Below are 17,184 nucleotides of genomic sequence, written 5' to 3'. Positions count from 1 at the left end.
ATACATGTATCATATATTTACCATAGATCATATTAGATGGTATACATGTATCATATATTTACCATAGATCATATTAGATGACATACATGTACCTGAAAGTATATTATTTAGATAATGAAAGCACAACACATGTATGATCTTAGACTCTTAGTCTAGATTCTATGCTGGTTCTTGGTTTTGGTGTTTACTCACAACTCATATGTGAGTTAGGGTAATATGCAAAATCCAGGCCACAAAATTAATTTTTTTGCCCACCTGCCCAATGGGCAGGTAACTTTGAAAATTACATGCCCTACCACAATTTCTACCTGCCCAATTTTTTTGTACAGTTGGCTATTATAGTGTGGCACAGTGGTCATTCACTTCATATTGAGTTTGCCATTTTTAAAGTGAGCATGGTCCTACCAACCAAACCTATGATAGCCAAATTGAGTGCAATCATGTTTCAAAAACTATAGAGATATAGATTTGTTAAGGTTGTTGCACAGGCTATTTTTCATCCCCATTCTTTACTTAGTAAAAATGTCATAACTTTGTTAAAAATGAAGGTATTGACTCCATATTTTCAGTTTGTTCTTTATATATTCAACATATCAGCAAAAACATTAAAATATTGTTTGTTTATGTTATGATGAAATTTGATACGTGTGTATATTAATATGTCATATTTTTCATATTTTTCAATTTTTACAAGGCAATTGTTGTTGTTTTTTTCGTTTTTTTTTTCATCGCTGTCATCATAAATAAAAATGTCAAATTCGTATGGTACAACTTTGCTGAAATATAATTCCATTTGGTTGCTATTATCTGTCAAAATTGCAATTTTTGTAAACCTGTATCCCATTTACAATGAAGTGATATTCCCATGCCGTTCAACTGTTGGGAAATTCCCAACCATTCGTTTCTTGTCCTTGACCTAATTTATCCGATTAAGAAAACCCGAATTCCCTAGCTTGTATAATAAGCAAATACAATGATTAAGAAAATGAGCTAAAAACAGAAGAAATGCCGTTTTTACAACATTTCACAAACCCTCCGTGCCGTATATTGGACCGCTGGTTGAAAGCATAGCCATGGATTACTTTCATTGGACTCTCTAGTATGTATGGTAATCATCATATGGTTCATATCCACCTTTAGACTACTGTAGAGACGCTCTATACAAGGAATACGCCTCGCACCGTAAAACTTGCTTACTATTTCAAAGCTAGGGAGACATCAACAAAACCGTGTGTATTGCGCATGCATAGCAAAGCATTCTCCCACACTCTAACTACACTCTGCGTGGTTGCTCAGCTCTGCTCTAGCAAAGCCGTTGCTGCATATCGCCAGAAATACGGCTAATTTGAAGAACCCGAAACCAAAAATAGGAATAAGAAAGGCCAAGCTTCATTACAAGGCCTTGTCAGACACTGGTATAAAGGCTAGGGAAGAGTAGATGGAGTCGCGAGACAGAGTTATGGCGCCAAGGTTAGAGCGAGGTTAGACATTGCCCAGAACCCACACAGTGCAGCCAGCCGACTACGCGTCTACGGTCTACGGTCTACAAGTGTGGGGACTGCGACGCAGACAGATGGTTTATACAAGAAATAGAAGCAACAGCGGGTCCACAACCATTCAACGAAGATACCCCTACGGACTACAGAGAAAACATAATTTTCATTTTGGCTAGACCTGTCATTCTAATATTCAAACGTCCTGCAATGTGTCAACAGTTGCGGCAGTAGTGTCAAATTTTCTCGTGGAATGAAAGCGTGCATGACAAGTCAGAAATTGTACTTCTGTGAATTTTTCAATGTATGGAAATATTTATGTCTACAGTAGATTTTCTGTACAAACTCATGTCATGTAAGTTATTATTAGATGTCCATTTATTTTTTTTTGTAAAACCATCACTAGAAGAAGCCATATCCAGAATAATTATGTACAATAATAAATTTCAGTAAATTTTATAACACTCTTCTTCTCCCAGTCATTGAGCAAGCAAGTGAATGAGATAATGAGTAAGTTTACTGTATTGTTGAAAAAGTATGCTGTATACATTTTATCACCAATAATGTATGGAATTCAAAATGAAATAACTTGACATTTCTACTACAACAGAGTAGAAAGCAATGGCACATAACTGAACGCAACATGGGGGCCGAGTGGGATCCAAATATTTTATCAACTCAAGTGTCTGGTTGTATTATACATTTGTACACGATCGATGATTTATTAACAAAAGTCAAAAATATCTTATAAATACACAAAACAATATTTTATTTATGAAATTATCAGTCCCTGTAAAAACATAGTAATTCGGATAAGTTGGGAATCGTTTACTCGTGTGTGTACCAGACGGTGTCAGTATCTAGCTACTCATTGCACTGTCCGCGCCCGTCGGCCACTTCTGTACCTCTTCTTGTCTTAGCCTGTACATTTCATTTCGGATCGATCCTGTCAAAAAAGAAAAGAATAATGTTTAGGCTACTTTCTCGCCCATGCATGAAATGAATAAGTTACTCACTGACTCAGCATAGGTGAAGTGCACTATCAGGGAAAAATGCACCGACTATCTAATAGTAGTACTTGGCGACAATATGTGATGTCAATGACGGTGATACACATGTACGCATGGATAGGATAGGAAAGTTAGAAACACATCTAAATCAAAGGTTGAACATTATATTTTTTACTCACCCTCCGTCTGAGATTTTGAGGTCAAACCGGCAGCAGGCGTCAGAATACTAGTTCGTGCTGACGGCATCTGAGCCTTCTACAAATGCCGCCATTGCGTGATATGGGCCTGGGATACAGAGTCATCGTTGAGGGCGCATCAGACTCCCCAGCAAAATACAAACATGTCAATTCCAGTCACAGTTTGAGGTCGATTTATCCATTGTATCTGTACATTTCCTGTTTGCCCCTTGCTAATTCTTATTCAAATGTGTATAAATACATTTATTGAATGGAATTTGCATATTTTTATTGAGAATTTTAACTGACGTCCTAGCCTGTGCAACTCCCTTAATTTCATCTTTGAATAAATGAATATCAGCTTGTTTTTTATCGCTATTGTTCTTTTTTTTTAAATTTATTTTTCAACCATGTTCCCAAACATCATATGTCTCAGGAGGTGCAAAAAATGATTATTATTATAATAAAAATTATTACATTCACTTTGTAACTTTGCCATGAACTATTAAATGATTCCAGATGTATTTACATTCATACTAAAAAGTGGCATTGACATCCTTTGCAATCTTTTCAAGTTATCCAATTTGAATTTTAGTATGTAACTTTTGGAAACACTTGGGTGATTGTCATCAGTGTGCAGCACTTTGCTAAAGGAATTATCATTTTTACATGTCATTGATTAAAATCATTACTTCTATGAAAGATTTTTCTTCACTGTGAACTTGTCAAAATAACCCAAACAACATTCTAGAAGTCACAGTACTCCAAAGAACTCAGTACTCCTTTGGGATTTACTGTAGAAAGTGATACTGTAAACATCGGTAACATACCATGTATGTGTACAAAGATAAGACTGTCTTGATTGACCTTGTAGTACACTATATGGTACACATCTTCTGTAACTTGTAAGTGCAAGAGGTTGCAAAGTGTTGACACCAACAAACTTACATTCAAACATTCCAACATTGAAAGTATTTAAATGATCAGCTATCACTGTTCCTTTTGAGTCATTTTATATGATTTTTGTAACATTCATGCAAGAAATCTGTGTTTATGACACAATTGTTTATTAAATTTAAAACCAATGTTTATATGCGAGTAAAGAATAGAATAGAATAGAATAGAATAAGAAAAGAAACCAGACTATCATGATTTTGTAAACAATTTTCTTGGATACCTTTATGATATGATATGATATATGATATGATCAAATGGTAAATGAAATGAAAATCCCAATTTTGTGTATTTATGCAATGACCATTTGTTTTGTAAATGTTGGGATGAGGTCAAAAGTCATGTGAAAGAATTGTTGTGGTAAGTAGGTTGTATTGACACTGAAAGCACCTAGTTTTAATACTATAGCAATGGGTTACAGTTTACCTTTAATTCTGTTTTCACCTTGACTGTTTGTGACTTATTCATTTGAATACCAATACCCAAGGAATGTTGAGTAGGAATCCCTGTTGAAGTCAGTGATCCATAACAGCAAATAATATCATGTAATCCACCCCCTTTTAAATTTACTTTCTTGTGATTTCTGTAGGTGGTTTGTATTTTTCAGTAAATTTGCCATTTAAAAATTGTCATGAATGTTGTTGTTGTGCTCCAACAGACAGCAAATATACCCTGTGGATGCAGAAAGGCTGAAGTACAGATTAAGATCATTAAAGGAATAGTGAATGAACGTTGTTTTCCAAAGCATGAGTAGACATGGGGTTTCTTTGAGCCCATTGTGGTTGGAATGTTGTTATCAGTAGATCTGGTGGAAGCCCTCTAGAGAGGTCAGGGTCTGTGTTTTCACATTGTTTACACAGACAGAATCAGTGTTGTTCAACAATTGGACTATGTATAAAGTAGTAATTGTATCACAAACAATGTGGTATTGATACTAGATCCCTGGGAGTGTAGTGCCAGCAGTTCCTAAGTCGATGCTTTAGTGATCAACTACAGTGTTTAGATTTCACACTCTCAACAAGGCCATTGCTAAATGTTGCCTTTGTTTCACTGCAAGATAAACCAATTATAATATTGTGAGAACATTATGTGGAGTTAAAGTGGGTTCAAAAAGAGTAAGACCTGGCTTATGAGGAGGGGGTGGGGGTGGGGGGTGGGTGGTGTGGTGACATAACATTAGTATTCTGTTCTTTCATGTTGAAAGGTAACCGAATGTACAGGAAACAAACCCTTTGTAGGGGTAGTTTCTCTCAGACTTGTCTTGGTGTTATTATTCTATATCTCAGGTATATACTTATGCCAGCTCTAGATCTAAGTTTGTTTCCCTCATCAACTGCTCATTGCAGTTGTCATACAAGGGGCATACACATATATATAGATACATATAATATATATCTCGAAGTGTGTAGATAACCCTGGTAAAGAGTTGGTAGGAAATTTCGTAATTTTTTAGCACAACTGAACTGAAGGTTCAGTAGTGCTATAGGCATGGCAAAGTGTCTGTCTGTCAGTGTGTGTGTGTGTGTGTGTGTGTGTGTGTGTGTGTGTGTAAACAACTTAAAGTAAAAAACTACTGGACCGATTGCTTTGATATTTTGTTGTCATGTTACTTCTGGTGTCTAGTTGGGAATTGTTCAAATGAAAATGATTGCATCAGAGATGTGGGTTTTGGGTCAAAAAATGTGATTTTTGGTCAAAAAACTTAGGCTCCAAAACTACTGGGCAGATTGGCATGAAATGTGATGGGAAGATTCTTAGATGTGAGTAAATTAAGATTTGTTCATGACATGATGATTCCCTTAGTAATATGCAAATTAGGGCTAAAAATGTGTCTTTTTGGTCAAAAACCTATATTTTCAAAACTACTGAGTAGATTGGGCTGAAATTTAATAGGGATGCATCTGTGGGTGTATAGATGAAGAAATATTGAGCATATAATGATCTCATCAGTAATATGCAAATTAGGTGTAAAAATATGAATTTTGGTCAATATCTCAAAAAGTACTTGGTCAATGAAACTGAAACTTGGTGAGATGTTATTCTACAGATTTTCTTCAAAATATATCATAATTAGCCCTTGCAACCATGACCACACCCTTAGCAACAACCGAATGGCAGTATGTTTTGCTCAAATAACAACCTCATCTGGTGTAGGCAAGTGAGTAAACATTCAAACAATGTATGCAAATATCCCTAGCAACAATGATCACACCCATAGCAACAGCCAAATGGTCGTGTATTTCACAGAGATAACACTAGGGATTAATAGACAATTGAACAAACATTCAAAAAATGTATGTAAATTTGCCTAGCAACAAGACCATGCCCATAACAACAGCCAAGTTATCACATATATTACAAAGATAACAGGAATTGAAAGACAAATGAATAAACATTCACAAACAAATCTATGCAAATATGCCTAGCAACAAGATCACATCCATAGCAACAGCCAAATGATCACATATATTACAAAGATAACAACAAGGGATGATAGACAATTGAATAAACATTCAAAAAAATGTATGTAAATTTGCCTAGCAACAAGACCACAGCCATATCAAGTCAAATAATCACGTATATTGTAAAGATAACAGGAATTGAAACACAAATGAATAAACATTCAATAAATGTATGCAAATGTGCCTAGCAACATGACCACACCCATAGCAACAGCCAAATGATTGTGTATATCACAAAGATAGCAACATGGTTGGATAGGCAACTGGATAGTCATTCAGCAAATGAACAGTTACACCTATGGTAGCATGGACTAGCATATGGATAAACATTTTTAAAAACTGTACAGTAGTGCTGCAACGCCATTGGCGGTATTTTTTTTATATAGTTTTCCATAAGTTTGGTGAGGAACCTGGTGAGGTGACTCGAGAACTTGGAGGATTTTACCCCTATACTAATTTGTAATTGATGAAAGTGGTGTACATGTTACCAGCCAGTCCGCAACACCCTCATTTGCATACAATCTATCCTTCAGATCGCGACCGTTACACTTTGAATGGCTGCTCACGGGCCTTATTTTTGGGTATTTTCAACTCGCCGTAACTTTCCCTGGATTCCACCATTTTAGATACTGTAAACGCCTGAACCTCAACTGACATCTCTTCTTTCGTGCCAGCAAAATAAATTTTGGAATTACATTTAGGAATACCAATTTTCCGACGAATTCGGGACGCATACTTAAGGCCCTGAAATTTCGACCCGGTTTTTAGCTCATAGTTTCCTTAATACGGACCGGAAAGTTTACAAATTTAACAAAAAGGTGGATTTTTATGTGTTTTAAATAACCATGGCAAGAAAATTTAGTAGGATCGTTGTGTAACGGTTCGTTCAAGAATTTTCGGTAGAAAGCGACCGATTTGACCCGGAAGTTGAAGCTGACCTAGTTTGACCGGGCGATTTTCCACAGCAAGCAGAAACGCGGGAGTTCTTAGTACTCACTAAAATCACACTTCAGACCCACTATAAAAGTTTGATCTTTTCAGATAACATGTAACTTGTGATTATTTCGATATTGTCGTGCAATTTGGAGTGATAGTGAACCAGAATGAAGACAATTCGCGTAAGCAAGGCATGCCTAGCGCCTATTAGGCATGCGGTTGAACTTATGCATGACTAGTCTCCGAGACTGTGCGTACGGTACTGTCAATCGACCAAACTTTGTTTATTGGCCGACAGTTTACATGTAAAAGACATGAACATATGTCTTGCCATTTCCAAAATGCAAATATTTGGCAAGTAAAAATTATTACAACTTTAATTTGGCTTCAGACTTTGCATTATGTTTTCCGCATCTTTCCCCGTTTTACATGTAAATCCGAAAAGGTTCTCTCTGGTCATGTCAGTGATCTATACAGGGACTTCTTCGAGTACGAGCGAGGTAAGGCATGTTGAGAATTATAAATATTGCGCAATGTCAAGTACAAGGTTTAAATACAATGGAATGATGAAAAAAAAAATACAAGTAGGGCCAATGTCATCCGCCAGTAAACTAGTTGGAGATACATTCAAGCTGAAATGGTTAGAATTGTATATACCTTCTTCAAGTTGTAAGTTTTTACCGTAATATAACTTGAGAATATAATTGTGTAATTTCTGACCGATGAAAGTGAGAAGGATAAACACATGAAGACGGGGAAATATAGCTAAATCGACACCCACATCACTGTCATAACATGAAAAGACAAATAAACGTAAAAGTCCACACGGGACTGTTTTTATTCAACTTTAAGAAATTCCCGACTTCCAGTTGGAAAAGAGCATCTAAATGAAGCTGCAAATATCGTATAGTGCGTTGTAGTCTTGCGTTGAATCTGAAAATAAAGAGAAAAACCATGTTTTCAATTTCAAATGTACTAAACAGAAATGTCACTGTCGATGATCACCGCTCAACAACACGAGTGTTATCTATACACGAGTGGATTGCATAACTAGCAAGCATGTGACATCGGACGCGATGCGATCGGGTCAAATTTTTAAACACAACTAAAATTTCATGAATTGTGCATATAATTTGGCTGTATATTTGGGATTTTTGAAGTACTAGATAAAGGTTAGTTGACGAAAAGGGTTGTTCAAAGTCATTTTTGCTAATCTCAGTACGGGAAAGCTTGTGTTCGCCGATCGCCTCATATACACGATGTGTGCTCCCGCCATATTTTCCACTGAAAATGGCGTCACCAATGCAAAAAATAAACAAAATTCAAGCCTTCGTAACATTGCTAATACGCACCGGAAAGTTTACACACTGCATGGTAAGCATGATGCAGGTCTATATTTTGATTCTATACAGCTTGTTAACGGTGACATCCTTGTGTAACACTCAGTTCAAGAATTTCGCGAGGCATGTCACGCCGGAGTGAATTTTCATGGCTCTCAAATTCGTTTGGTTTCTCGAAATGTAAAAATCAAAACTGGACAAAAAACCATCAATATATAGTTCGATATACGTACCTTTTAATACAAGCAACCAGATTACTTTGAACGGTCTACAACGAAGCCAATCCACGTCGGAAAATTGGGAAAAATGTGACCCAATTCAAGCACTGTGTACGGGGCCCAGCGTAACGGACCCGTTGTTCAAATTACTTTTCTCATTTTAATATGTTAATGAGGGTGTTGCGGACTGGCTGTTACTTGTATGTGTACATAACCATTTAGGGTAATGACAGTACAATCATTGCGTGTACTCAAGGTTCAGGTACTACTACTAGAACTGCCAGGCAAATAATGCAATTTTATCTAATCCTGTTTGTTTTCTGAGACACTTTTTACAGTGTGATTTATTTAAAGGTTGGTTTATCCAGTGTATCAAATAGAAGTGATATTATAGTTTTTAGGAGAGGCTACTAGGATAGCCTTATTTTGCTAGAACAAATTATCATTCTTATGTATTTGTGAAGTCTTTCATTAATATATATACATTTACTTAGAAGAAGAAAACATGGTTTATAGGCTACAAATAGCAGTATTATATATGATGTAGAAACGAACAGTACAATGCTGTAGTGTAGAACAGGACAACAATCATGTATAGATAGACTATAGATAGCTATGCTGTAGTGTAGAACAGGACAACAATCATGTATAGATACATTTGTAGACTACAGATAGCTATGCTGTAGTGTAGAACAGGACAACAATCATGTATAGATAGACTACAGATAACTATGATGTAGTGTAGAACAGGACAACAATCATGTATAGATAGACTACAGATAGCTGTGCTGTAGTGTAGAACAGGACAACAATCATGTATAGATAGACTACAGATAGCTATGCTGTAGTGTAGAACAGGACAACAATCATGTATAGATAGACTACAGATAGCTATGCTGTAGTGTAGAACAGGACAACAATTATGTATAGATAGACTATAGATAGCTATGCTGTAGTGTAGAACAGGACAACAATTATGTATAGATAGACTATAGATAGCTATGCTGTAGTGTAGAACAGGACAACAATCATGTATAGATAGACTACAGATAGCTATGCTGTAGTGTAGAACAGGACAACAATCATGTATAGATAGACTATAGATAGCTATGCTGTAGTGTAGAACAGGACAACAATCATGTATAGATAGACTACAGATAGCTATGCTGTAGTGTAGAACAGGACAACAATCATGTATAGATAGACTACAGATAGCTATGCTGTAGTGTAGAACAGGACAACAATTATGTATAGATAGACTATAGATAGCTATGCTGTAGTGTAGAACAGGACAACAATCATGTATAGATAGACTACAGATAGCTATGCTGTAGTGTAGAACAGGACAACAATCATGTATAGATAGACTACAGATAGCTGTGCTGTAGTGTAGAACAGGACAACAATCATGTATAGATAGACTACAGATAGCTATGCTGTAGTGTAGAACAGGACAACAATCATGTATAGATAGACTACAGATAGCTATGCTGTAGTGTAGAACAGGACAACAATTATGTATAGATAGACTAGATAGCTATGCTGTAGTGTAGAACAGGACAACAATCATGTATAGATAGACTACAGATAGCTATGCTGTAGTGTAGAACAGGACAACAATTATGTATAGATAGACTATAGATAGCTATGCTGTAGTGTAGAACAGGACAACAATCATGTATAGATAGACTACAGATAGCTATGCTGTAGTGTAGAACAGGACAACAATTATGTATAGATAGACTATAGATAGCTATGCTGTAGTGTAGAACAGGACAACAATCATGTATAGATGGTTACAGATAGCTATGCTGTAGTGTAGAACAGGACAACAATCATGTATAGATGGTTACAGATAGCTATGCTGTAGTATAGAACAGGACAACAATTATGTATAGATAGACTAAAGATAACTATGCTGTAGTGTAGAACAGGACAACTATCATGTATAGATGGTTACAGATAGCTATGCTGTAGTGTAGAACAGGACAACAATCATGTATAGATGGTTACAGATAGCTATGCTGTAGTGTAGAACAGGACAACAATCATGTATAGATGGTTACAGATAGCTATGCTGTAGTGTAGAACAGGACAACAATCATGTATAGATAGACTATAGATAGCTATGCTGTAGTGTAGAACAGGACAACAATCATGTATAGATAGACTACAGATAGCTATGCTGTAGTGTAGAACAGGACAACAATCATGTATAGATAGACTATAGATAGCTATGCTGTAGTGTAGAACAGGACAACAATCATGTATAGATAGACTACAGATAGCTATGATGTAGTGTAGAACAGGACAACAATCATGTATAGATTGGCTACAGATAGCTATGATGTAGTGTAGAACCGGACAACAGTCATGGATAGACTACAGATAGCTATGCTGTAGTGTAGAACAGGACAACAATCATGTATAGATGGTTACAGATAGCTATACTGTAGTGTAGAACAGGACAACAATCATGTATAGATCATTAGATGGTTACAGATAGCTATGCTGTAATGTTCAAAAAGTTCAGAATCATTTCATCTTCAAACAAAAAAAGACTTAACTTAGACATCCAGGAAAAAATTGAATTTAGAGAAGTTGAATTTAAGGGAAAGGTGACCTTGCAAAGTTGTGTATGAAAACATGGCAGTATACGATACCTTGCATGTTTCTATTGTTTAAGTGGTAGCCTCCACATGTTGTAAGCTGATCGTTTAGTTGTTTTGTTAAGTCAGGAGTTTATGGACGTGGCGCTATAAATTAATCAACAATAACAATGATTTTACAATTCAACAGCTACTATTTGTAACATTTTCACCGTGATCTGAATCTGCCAATTTTGGTTAATTTTCAGATGAAGCGGAAGTCAGATTCAGGGACAGATGGAAAAAGTACTTCACCTGGTAAAAAATTATGTCGGACAACAGAGTCGATCAACCATAGGTAAGATTAACATTTACTTTTATTTGTGTATAAGTGGTAAAAGCTAATCAGCTATAGTATGATACCATGTGTCTGCCCAGAGTTTCTACCACTCAATATATTGAGGTAGAATTCCCAAGTATAGAATGTCTCAGTGGTGGTGAGCAAGTAGTGAGGGAGCAATGCAAGACTTCACTATCACAATGATGAACCAGTTCTATTACTTGCATTCCTGTCTATGGTTTCAAGTGGATTAAATGTCACAAGATAAAAATCACCCAGACATTTGCTTAGTGTGCTGCCACCAAATCAAAAGCCTTAGTTACATAGATAATTGTCGAGGCAGATCAAAAGTCCTAGTTACATAGATAGTTGTCAAGGCAAATCAAGAGTCTTAGTTACATAGATGGTTGTCAAGGCAAATCAAAAGTCCTAGTTACATAGACTTGTCAAGGTAAATCAAGAGTCTTAGTTACATAGATGGTTGTCAAAGCAAATCAAAAGTCCCAGTTACATAGACTGTTGTCAAGGTAAATAAAAAGTCATAGTTACATAGATGGTTGTCAAAGCAAATCAAAAGTCCTAGTTACATAGACAATTGTCAGAGCAAATCAAAAGTCTTGGTTACATAGACTGTTGTCAAGGTAAATCAAAAGTCCTAGTTACATAGATGGTTGTCAAGGCAAATCAAAAGTCTTAGTTACATAGATGGTTGTCATGGCAAGTCCAAAGTCTTAGTTACATAGACTGTTGTCAAGGTAAATCAAGAGTCTTAGTTACATAGATGGTTGTCAAGTCAAATCAAAAGTCTTAATTACATAGATGGTTGTCATGTCAAATCAAAAGTCCTAGTTATATAGATGGTTGTCAGGGTAAATCAAAAGTCTTAGTTATATAAACTGTTGTCAAGGTGAATCAAAAGTCTTAGTTACATAGATGGTTGTCAAGGTAAATCAAAAGTCTTAATTACATAGATGGTTGTCAAGGCAAATCAAAAGTCTTAATTATGTAGATGGTTGTCAAGGCAAATCAAAAGTCTTAATTATGTAGATGGTTGTCAAGGCAAATCAAAAGTCCTAGTTACATAGATGGTTGTCAAGGTAAATCAAAAGTCTTAGTTATATAGATGATTGTCAAGGTAAATCAAAAGTCCTAGTTACATAGATGGTTGTCAAGGCAAATCAAAAGTCTTAATTACATAGATGGTTGTCAAGGCAAATCAAAAGTCTTAATTACATAGATGGTTGTCAAGGCAAATCAAAAGTCTTAATTACATAGATGGTTGTCAAGGCAAATCAAAAGTCTTAATTACATAGATGGTTGTCATGGCAAATCAAAAGTCCTACTGGCGTTTTCCGAAAACAAACCCATCCGTAAAGTTGCCCATGGGCGATCATTTGGCAGGTGGATGTCTAATGGGTTTTTCAGATTCACTATGGCAAGAATTTTGCCTTGCTGTATTGGTAATGTTAGTTTTTATTTAGTTCAAATGTTCCATTGAAAAAACCCATAAACTTAGAGTGCCAATAAAAAATGGATGTTTTTTCCACGAGAAGAATGTGATCGTGAAGGTAGGTACAGACGCCTTTGTGCTGAGATCGATCAACAAGCCGGCAGATGGCTCATGGAGATCCGCAGACGTCACTGTCAATTCGACACACTGCGTCTAAAAATAGGTCAGGGTAATTTGTGGTTTCATAATACGATGGTCCCATCAGTGATATGCAAATTAGGGCTAAAAATGTGTCCTTTTGGTCAAAAATATAAAATTCCAAAACCACTGAGCAGATTGGGCTGAAATGTAATGGGAAAGCATCTAGGGATGTATGGACGAAGCAACAAGCAAATGGTAGTATATTTTGGTCAAATAACAACATCATCTGGTAGGCAAGTGAGTAAACATTCAAAAAATGTATGCAAATACCCCAGCAACCATGCCCATGCCCATAGCAATAGCCAAACGGTGGTGTATTTCACAAAGAGAACAGGGATTCTTAGACAATTGAATAAACATTTAAAAAATGTATGTAAAGTTGCCTAGCAGCAAGACCACGCCCATAGCAGCAGCCAAATAATCACGTATATTGCAAAGATAACAGGAATAGGAAGACAAATGAATAAACAATCAAAAAGTGTATGTAAATATGCCTAGCAACAAGACCACGCCCATAGCAGCAGCCAAATAATCACGTATATTGCAAAGATAACAGGAATAGGAAGACAAATGAATAAACATTCAAAAAATGTATGCAAATGTGCCTAGCAACAAGACCGCGCCCATAGCAACAACCAAATAATCACGTATATTGCAAAGATAACAGGAATAGGAAGACAAATGAATAAACATTCAAAAAATGTATGCAAATGTGCCTAGCAACAAGACCGCGCCCATAGCAACAACCAAATAATCACGTATATTGCAAAGATAACAGGAATAGGAAGACAAATGAATAAACATTCAAAAAATGTATGTAAATATGCCTATCAAAAAGACCATGCCTATAGCAACAGCCAAATGATCACATATATTGCAAAGATAACAATGGGGATTAATAGACAATTGAATAAACATTCAAAAAATGTATGTAAATTTGCCTAGCAACAAGACCATGCCCATAGCAACAGCCAAATCATGTATATTGCAAAGATAACAACAGGAATTGAAAGACAAATGAATAAACATTCAAAAAAGTATTCAAATGTGCCTAGCAACAAGACCGTGCCCATAGCAACAGTCAAGTGATCAGATATATTGCAAAGATAACAAGTGGATTAATAGACAAATGAATAGATATTTAAAATGTATGCAAATATGCCTAGCAACAAGACCACACCCATAGCAACAGCCAAATGATCACATTTATTGCTAAGATAATATCAGTAATTCATACACAAGTGAACAAAAACATTCAAAAATGTATGCAAATATATCTAACAACATGATCACACCCATAGCAACAGCCAAATGATCGCGTATATTACAAAGATAGCAACATGGTTGGATAGGGAACTGGATAGTCATTCAGCGTATGGATAAACATTTTAAAAAACTGTACAGTTGTGGTACAACACCATTTGTGGTATTTTACTCTTAAGGTGACACAAGTAGTAAAATTGATAAGGTGGATTTGGGTCCCATTATATTTTGTACTTGACTCAGTGTCAACATAAATCACATACCAAAATAGCCTTTATTTGCTCCAATTATTTGCAATATAGCAGTAACCCTGACTTTGACCCTGATAACCATTGTTATCTAGGAAACAAACGTACTAAATCAAATGGGATTTTATATTGACATTAAATTTATACCATGCAGGTTTAAACAACCTCTTGTACCTGACCTAATTTAATGCAACTCTGGACTAACACAACTTTTTTAGCCCCAACAGACACCGCCCGGAGGGGACTTATACATCTACATAAGGTTTTGTCCATGTGTTCCTCTGTCCGTCAGTCCATCCATCCATGCGTTCATTCACCCTCATGTCTGGCATGCACCAACCGATTTCAACCAAACCTGGCATATGGGTAATATACTATGTGAGACACATGCACACCACTTTGTTTTTTGATAGAATATGGCCTAATGATGGCCATATTTGTTAAATGTCACAATATGCATCATAACTTTGAATGTATAATGCATAGTGACTCCATTCAAATGCCTACACCCATATTATCAAATATGAGCTTTCTTATTAAACCGTCAAGGTCAAATAGCCAAATTTGGGATATTTTCATAGCTTTTTGAATCAAATATTTCAACTGGTGATAATATTTTAATCATGTCTTGGTTGTTACTGTGAGGCATATACACGTTACTTAATTTCATGACCTTGACCTGAATAGCAAAATGGCAGCCATATTTGTGATAAACAAGCACATTTTGCCTGTTATTAGTCCCCGCGGATGAAGTCCGGAACGGGGACTTATGGATTGGGTTCCGTCTGTCCGTGCGTCCGTGCGTCTGTGCGTCCGTCCATCCGTCCCTCCGCAGCCGTTTCTTGGAGATGCCTGGACCGATTTTTTTCAAACTTGGTACAGGGGCAACATGCTATGGCATACATATGCACGTTATGGCTTTGGACATGACAATTCGCAAACAAAATGGCTACCAGGCAGCCATATTGGATCGTATCACAATGAAAATGGATATGCACATGTATGTCATAGAACACTGTCCTAATACCAACTCTGAATGAGATCTGTTCAAGCATGTCTGAGTTATGGCTTTGGACATGGAAAATTCTCAAACAAAATGGCTGCCAGGCAGCCATATTGGATCGTATCATGACGAAAATGGATATGCACATGTATGTCATAGAACACTGTCCTAATACCAACTTCGAATGAGATCTGTTCAAGCATATCTGAGTTATGGCTTTGGACATTGAAAAATTGCAAACAAAGTGGCTGCCAGGCAGCCATATTGGATCGTATCACAACAACAATCAATATGCACATGTATGTCATAGAACACTGTCCTAATACCAACTTTGAATGAGATCTGTTCAAGCATGTCTAAGTTATGGCTTTGGACATGAAAATTCACAAACAAAATGGCTGCCAGGCGGCCATATTGGATCGTATCTTGACAACAATGAATATGCACATATATGCCATAGAACACTGTCCTAATACCAACTTTGAATGAGATCTGTTTGAGCATGTCTGAGTTATGGCTTTAGACAGGGAAAATTCGCAAACAAAATGGTTGCTAGGCGGCCATATTGGATCGTATCATAAAACAAATTGACGTGCATATGTATGCCATAGCATGTTGCCCCTGTACCAAGTTTGAAAAAAAATCGGTTTCAGGCATCTCCAAGAAACGGCTGCGGACGGACGCACGGACAGACGGAACCCAATCCATAAGTCCCCGTTCCGGACTTCGTCCGCGGGGACTAACAACAAGCTCTGGAACTTGAAGCGAAAGAGAAACTCTAACACCCAGTATGTGTGACATCAAACTCAGTTCAATACACATAGTAAAAGCATAATTTTGATTCGACAGTTTTGTACAAATAAACATGTCTTCTGTCAAATTAGTTAGTTTTTGGTAGTCGTGTCTTTGCTGACATGACGTACGTGCCACTGTCCACATATACCATATACGTATCTCAGCCTCTCTGTAAATTGCTGTTGACATTCATTTCACTCAGAAGAACATGATAAAAACGTCTTGAATTGTTCACGATAGTTTAAATAATATTGATATCGACAGACGTCATTGACAAACAAATTTGTCGCTAGACAAAAACTAGACTTGATTGATATATCGCTACCACGTAGTAGTAGAGTACGCTCGACTTCGGAGCAAGTCGCTGTACTCGAAGGCCGGCCCGATCGGGGAGGAGTACACATGGAAGCACATGTCGTGTGATTGTATGTTGACGAGTCTATGCCAATTGTTTTTGGTAAATACAGATGGATTTCGTAAATAGGACAAGTTTAATATTCATCATCAAAGAGCTTTAGCCGTTCATACATTCAAGGGGTGTGGATAGAAAATCATTGAAAGATCTTGAACACAAGAAATCGCGTACTCGTACAGTGCAAGGTCACCGGAAGTACCGTACTTTGAGTGACTCTCGTACATGTAGTTTTGACTTGCAATTGTGAATTTAGTTTGCTGTCAATTTACCTAATACTGTCAAAAACTGAGTA

General features: G+C 36.6%; 1 protein-coding gene across 1 annotated transcript in view; it reads left to right on the top strand.

Annotated features, from left to right (window-relative positions):
• LOC144438468 (F-box/WD repeat-containing protein 7-like) overlaps positions 1-17,184 on the top strand; it is a 116,900-nt gene that overhangs the window by 41,673 nt on the left and 58,043 nt on the right. The window contains exon 4 of the mRNA XM_078127498.1: positions 11,447-11,535. Coding sequence (XP_077983624.1) covers positions 11,447-11,535 — 89 coding nt within the window. The remainder of the gene's footprint in view (positions 1-11,446; positions 11,536-17,184) is intronic.

This window comes from Glandiceps talaboti, chromosome 8, assembly GCF_964340395.1.
Source record: "Glandiceps talaboti chromosome 8, keGlaTala1.1, whole genome shotgun sequence".
NCBI classification, from domain to species: domain Eukaryota; kingdom Metazoa; phylum Hemichordata; class Enteropneusta; family Spengelidae; genus Glandiceps; species Glandiceps talaboti.
Note: the sequence above shows the minus strand (reverse complement) of the source record. Positions and strands in the feature narration are given on the sequence as shown.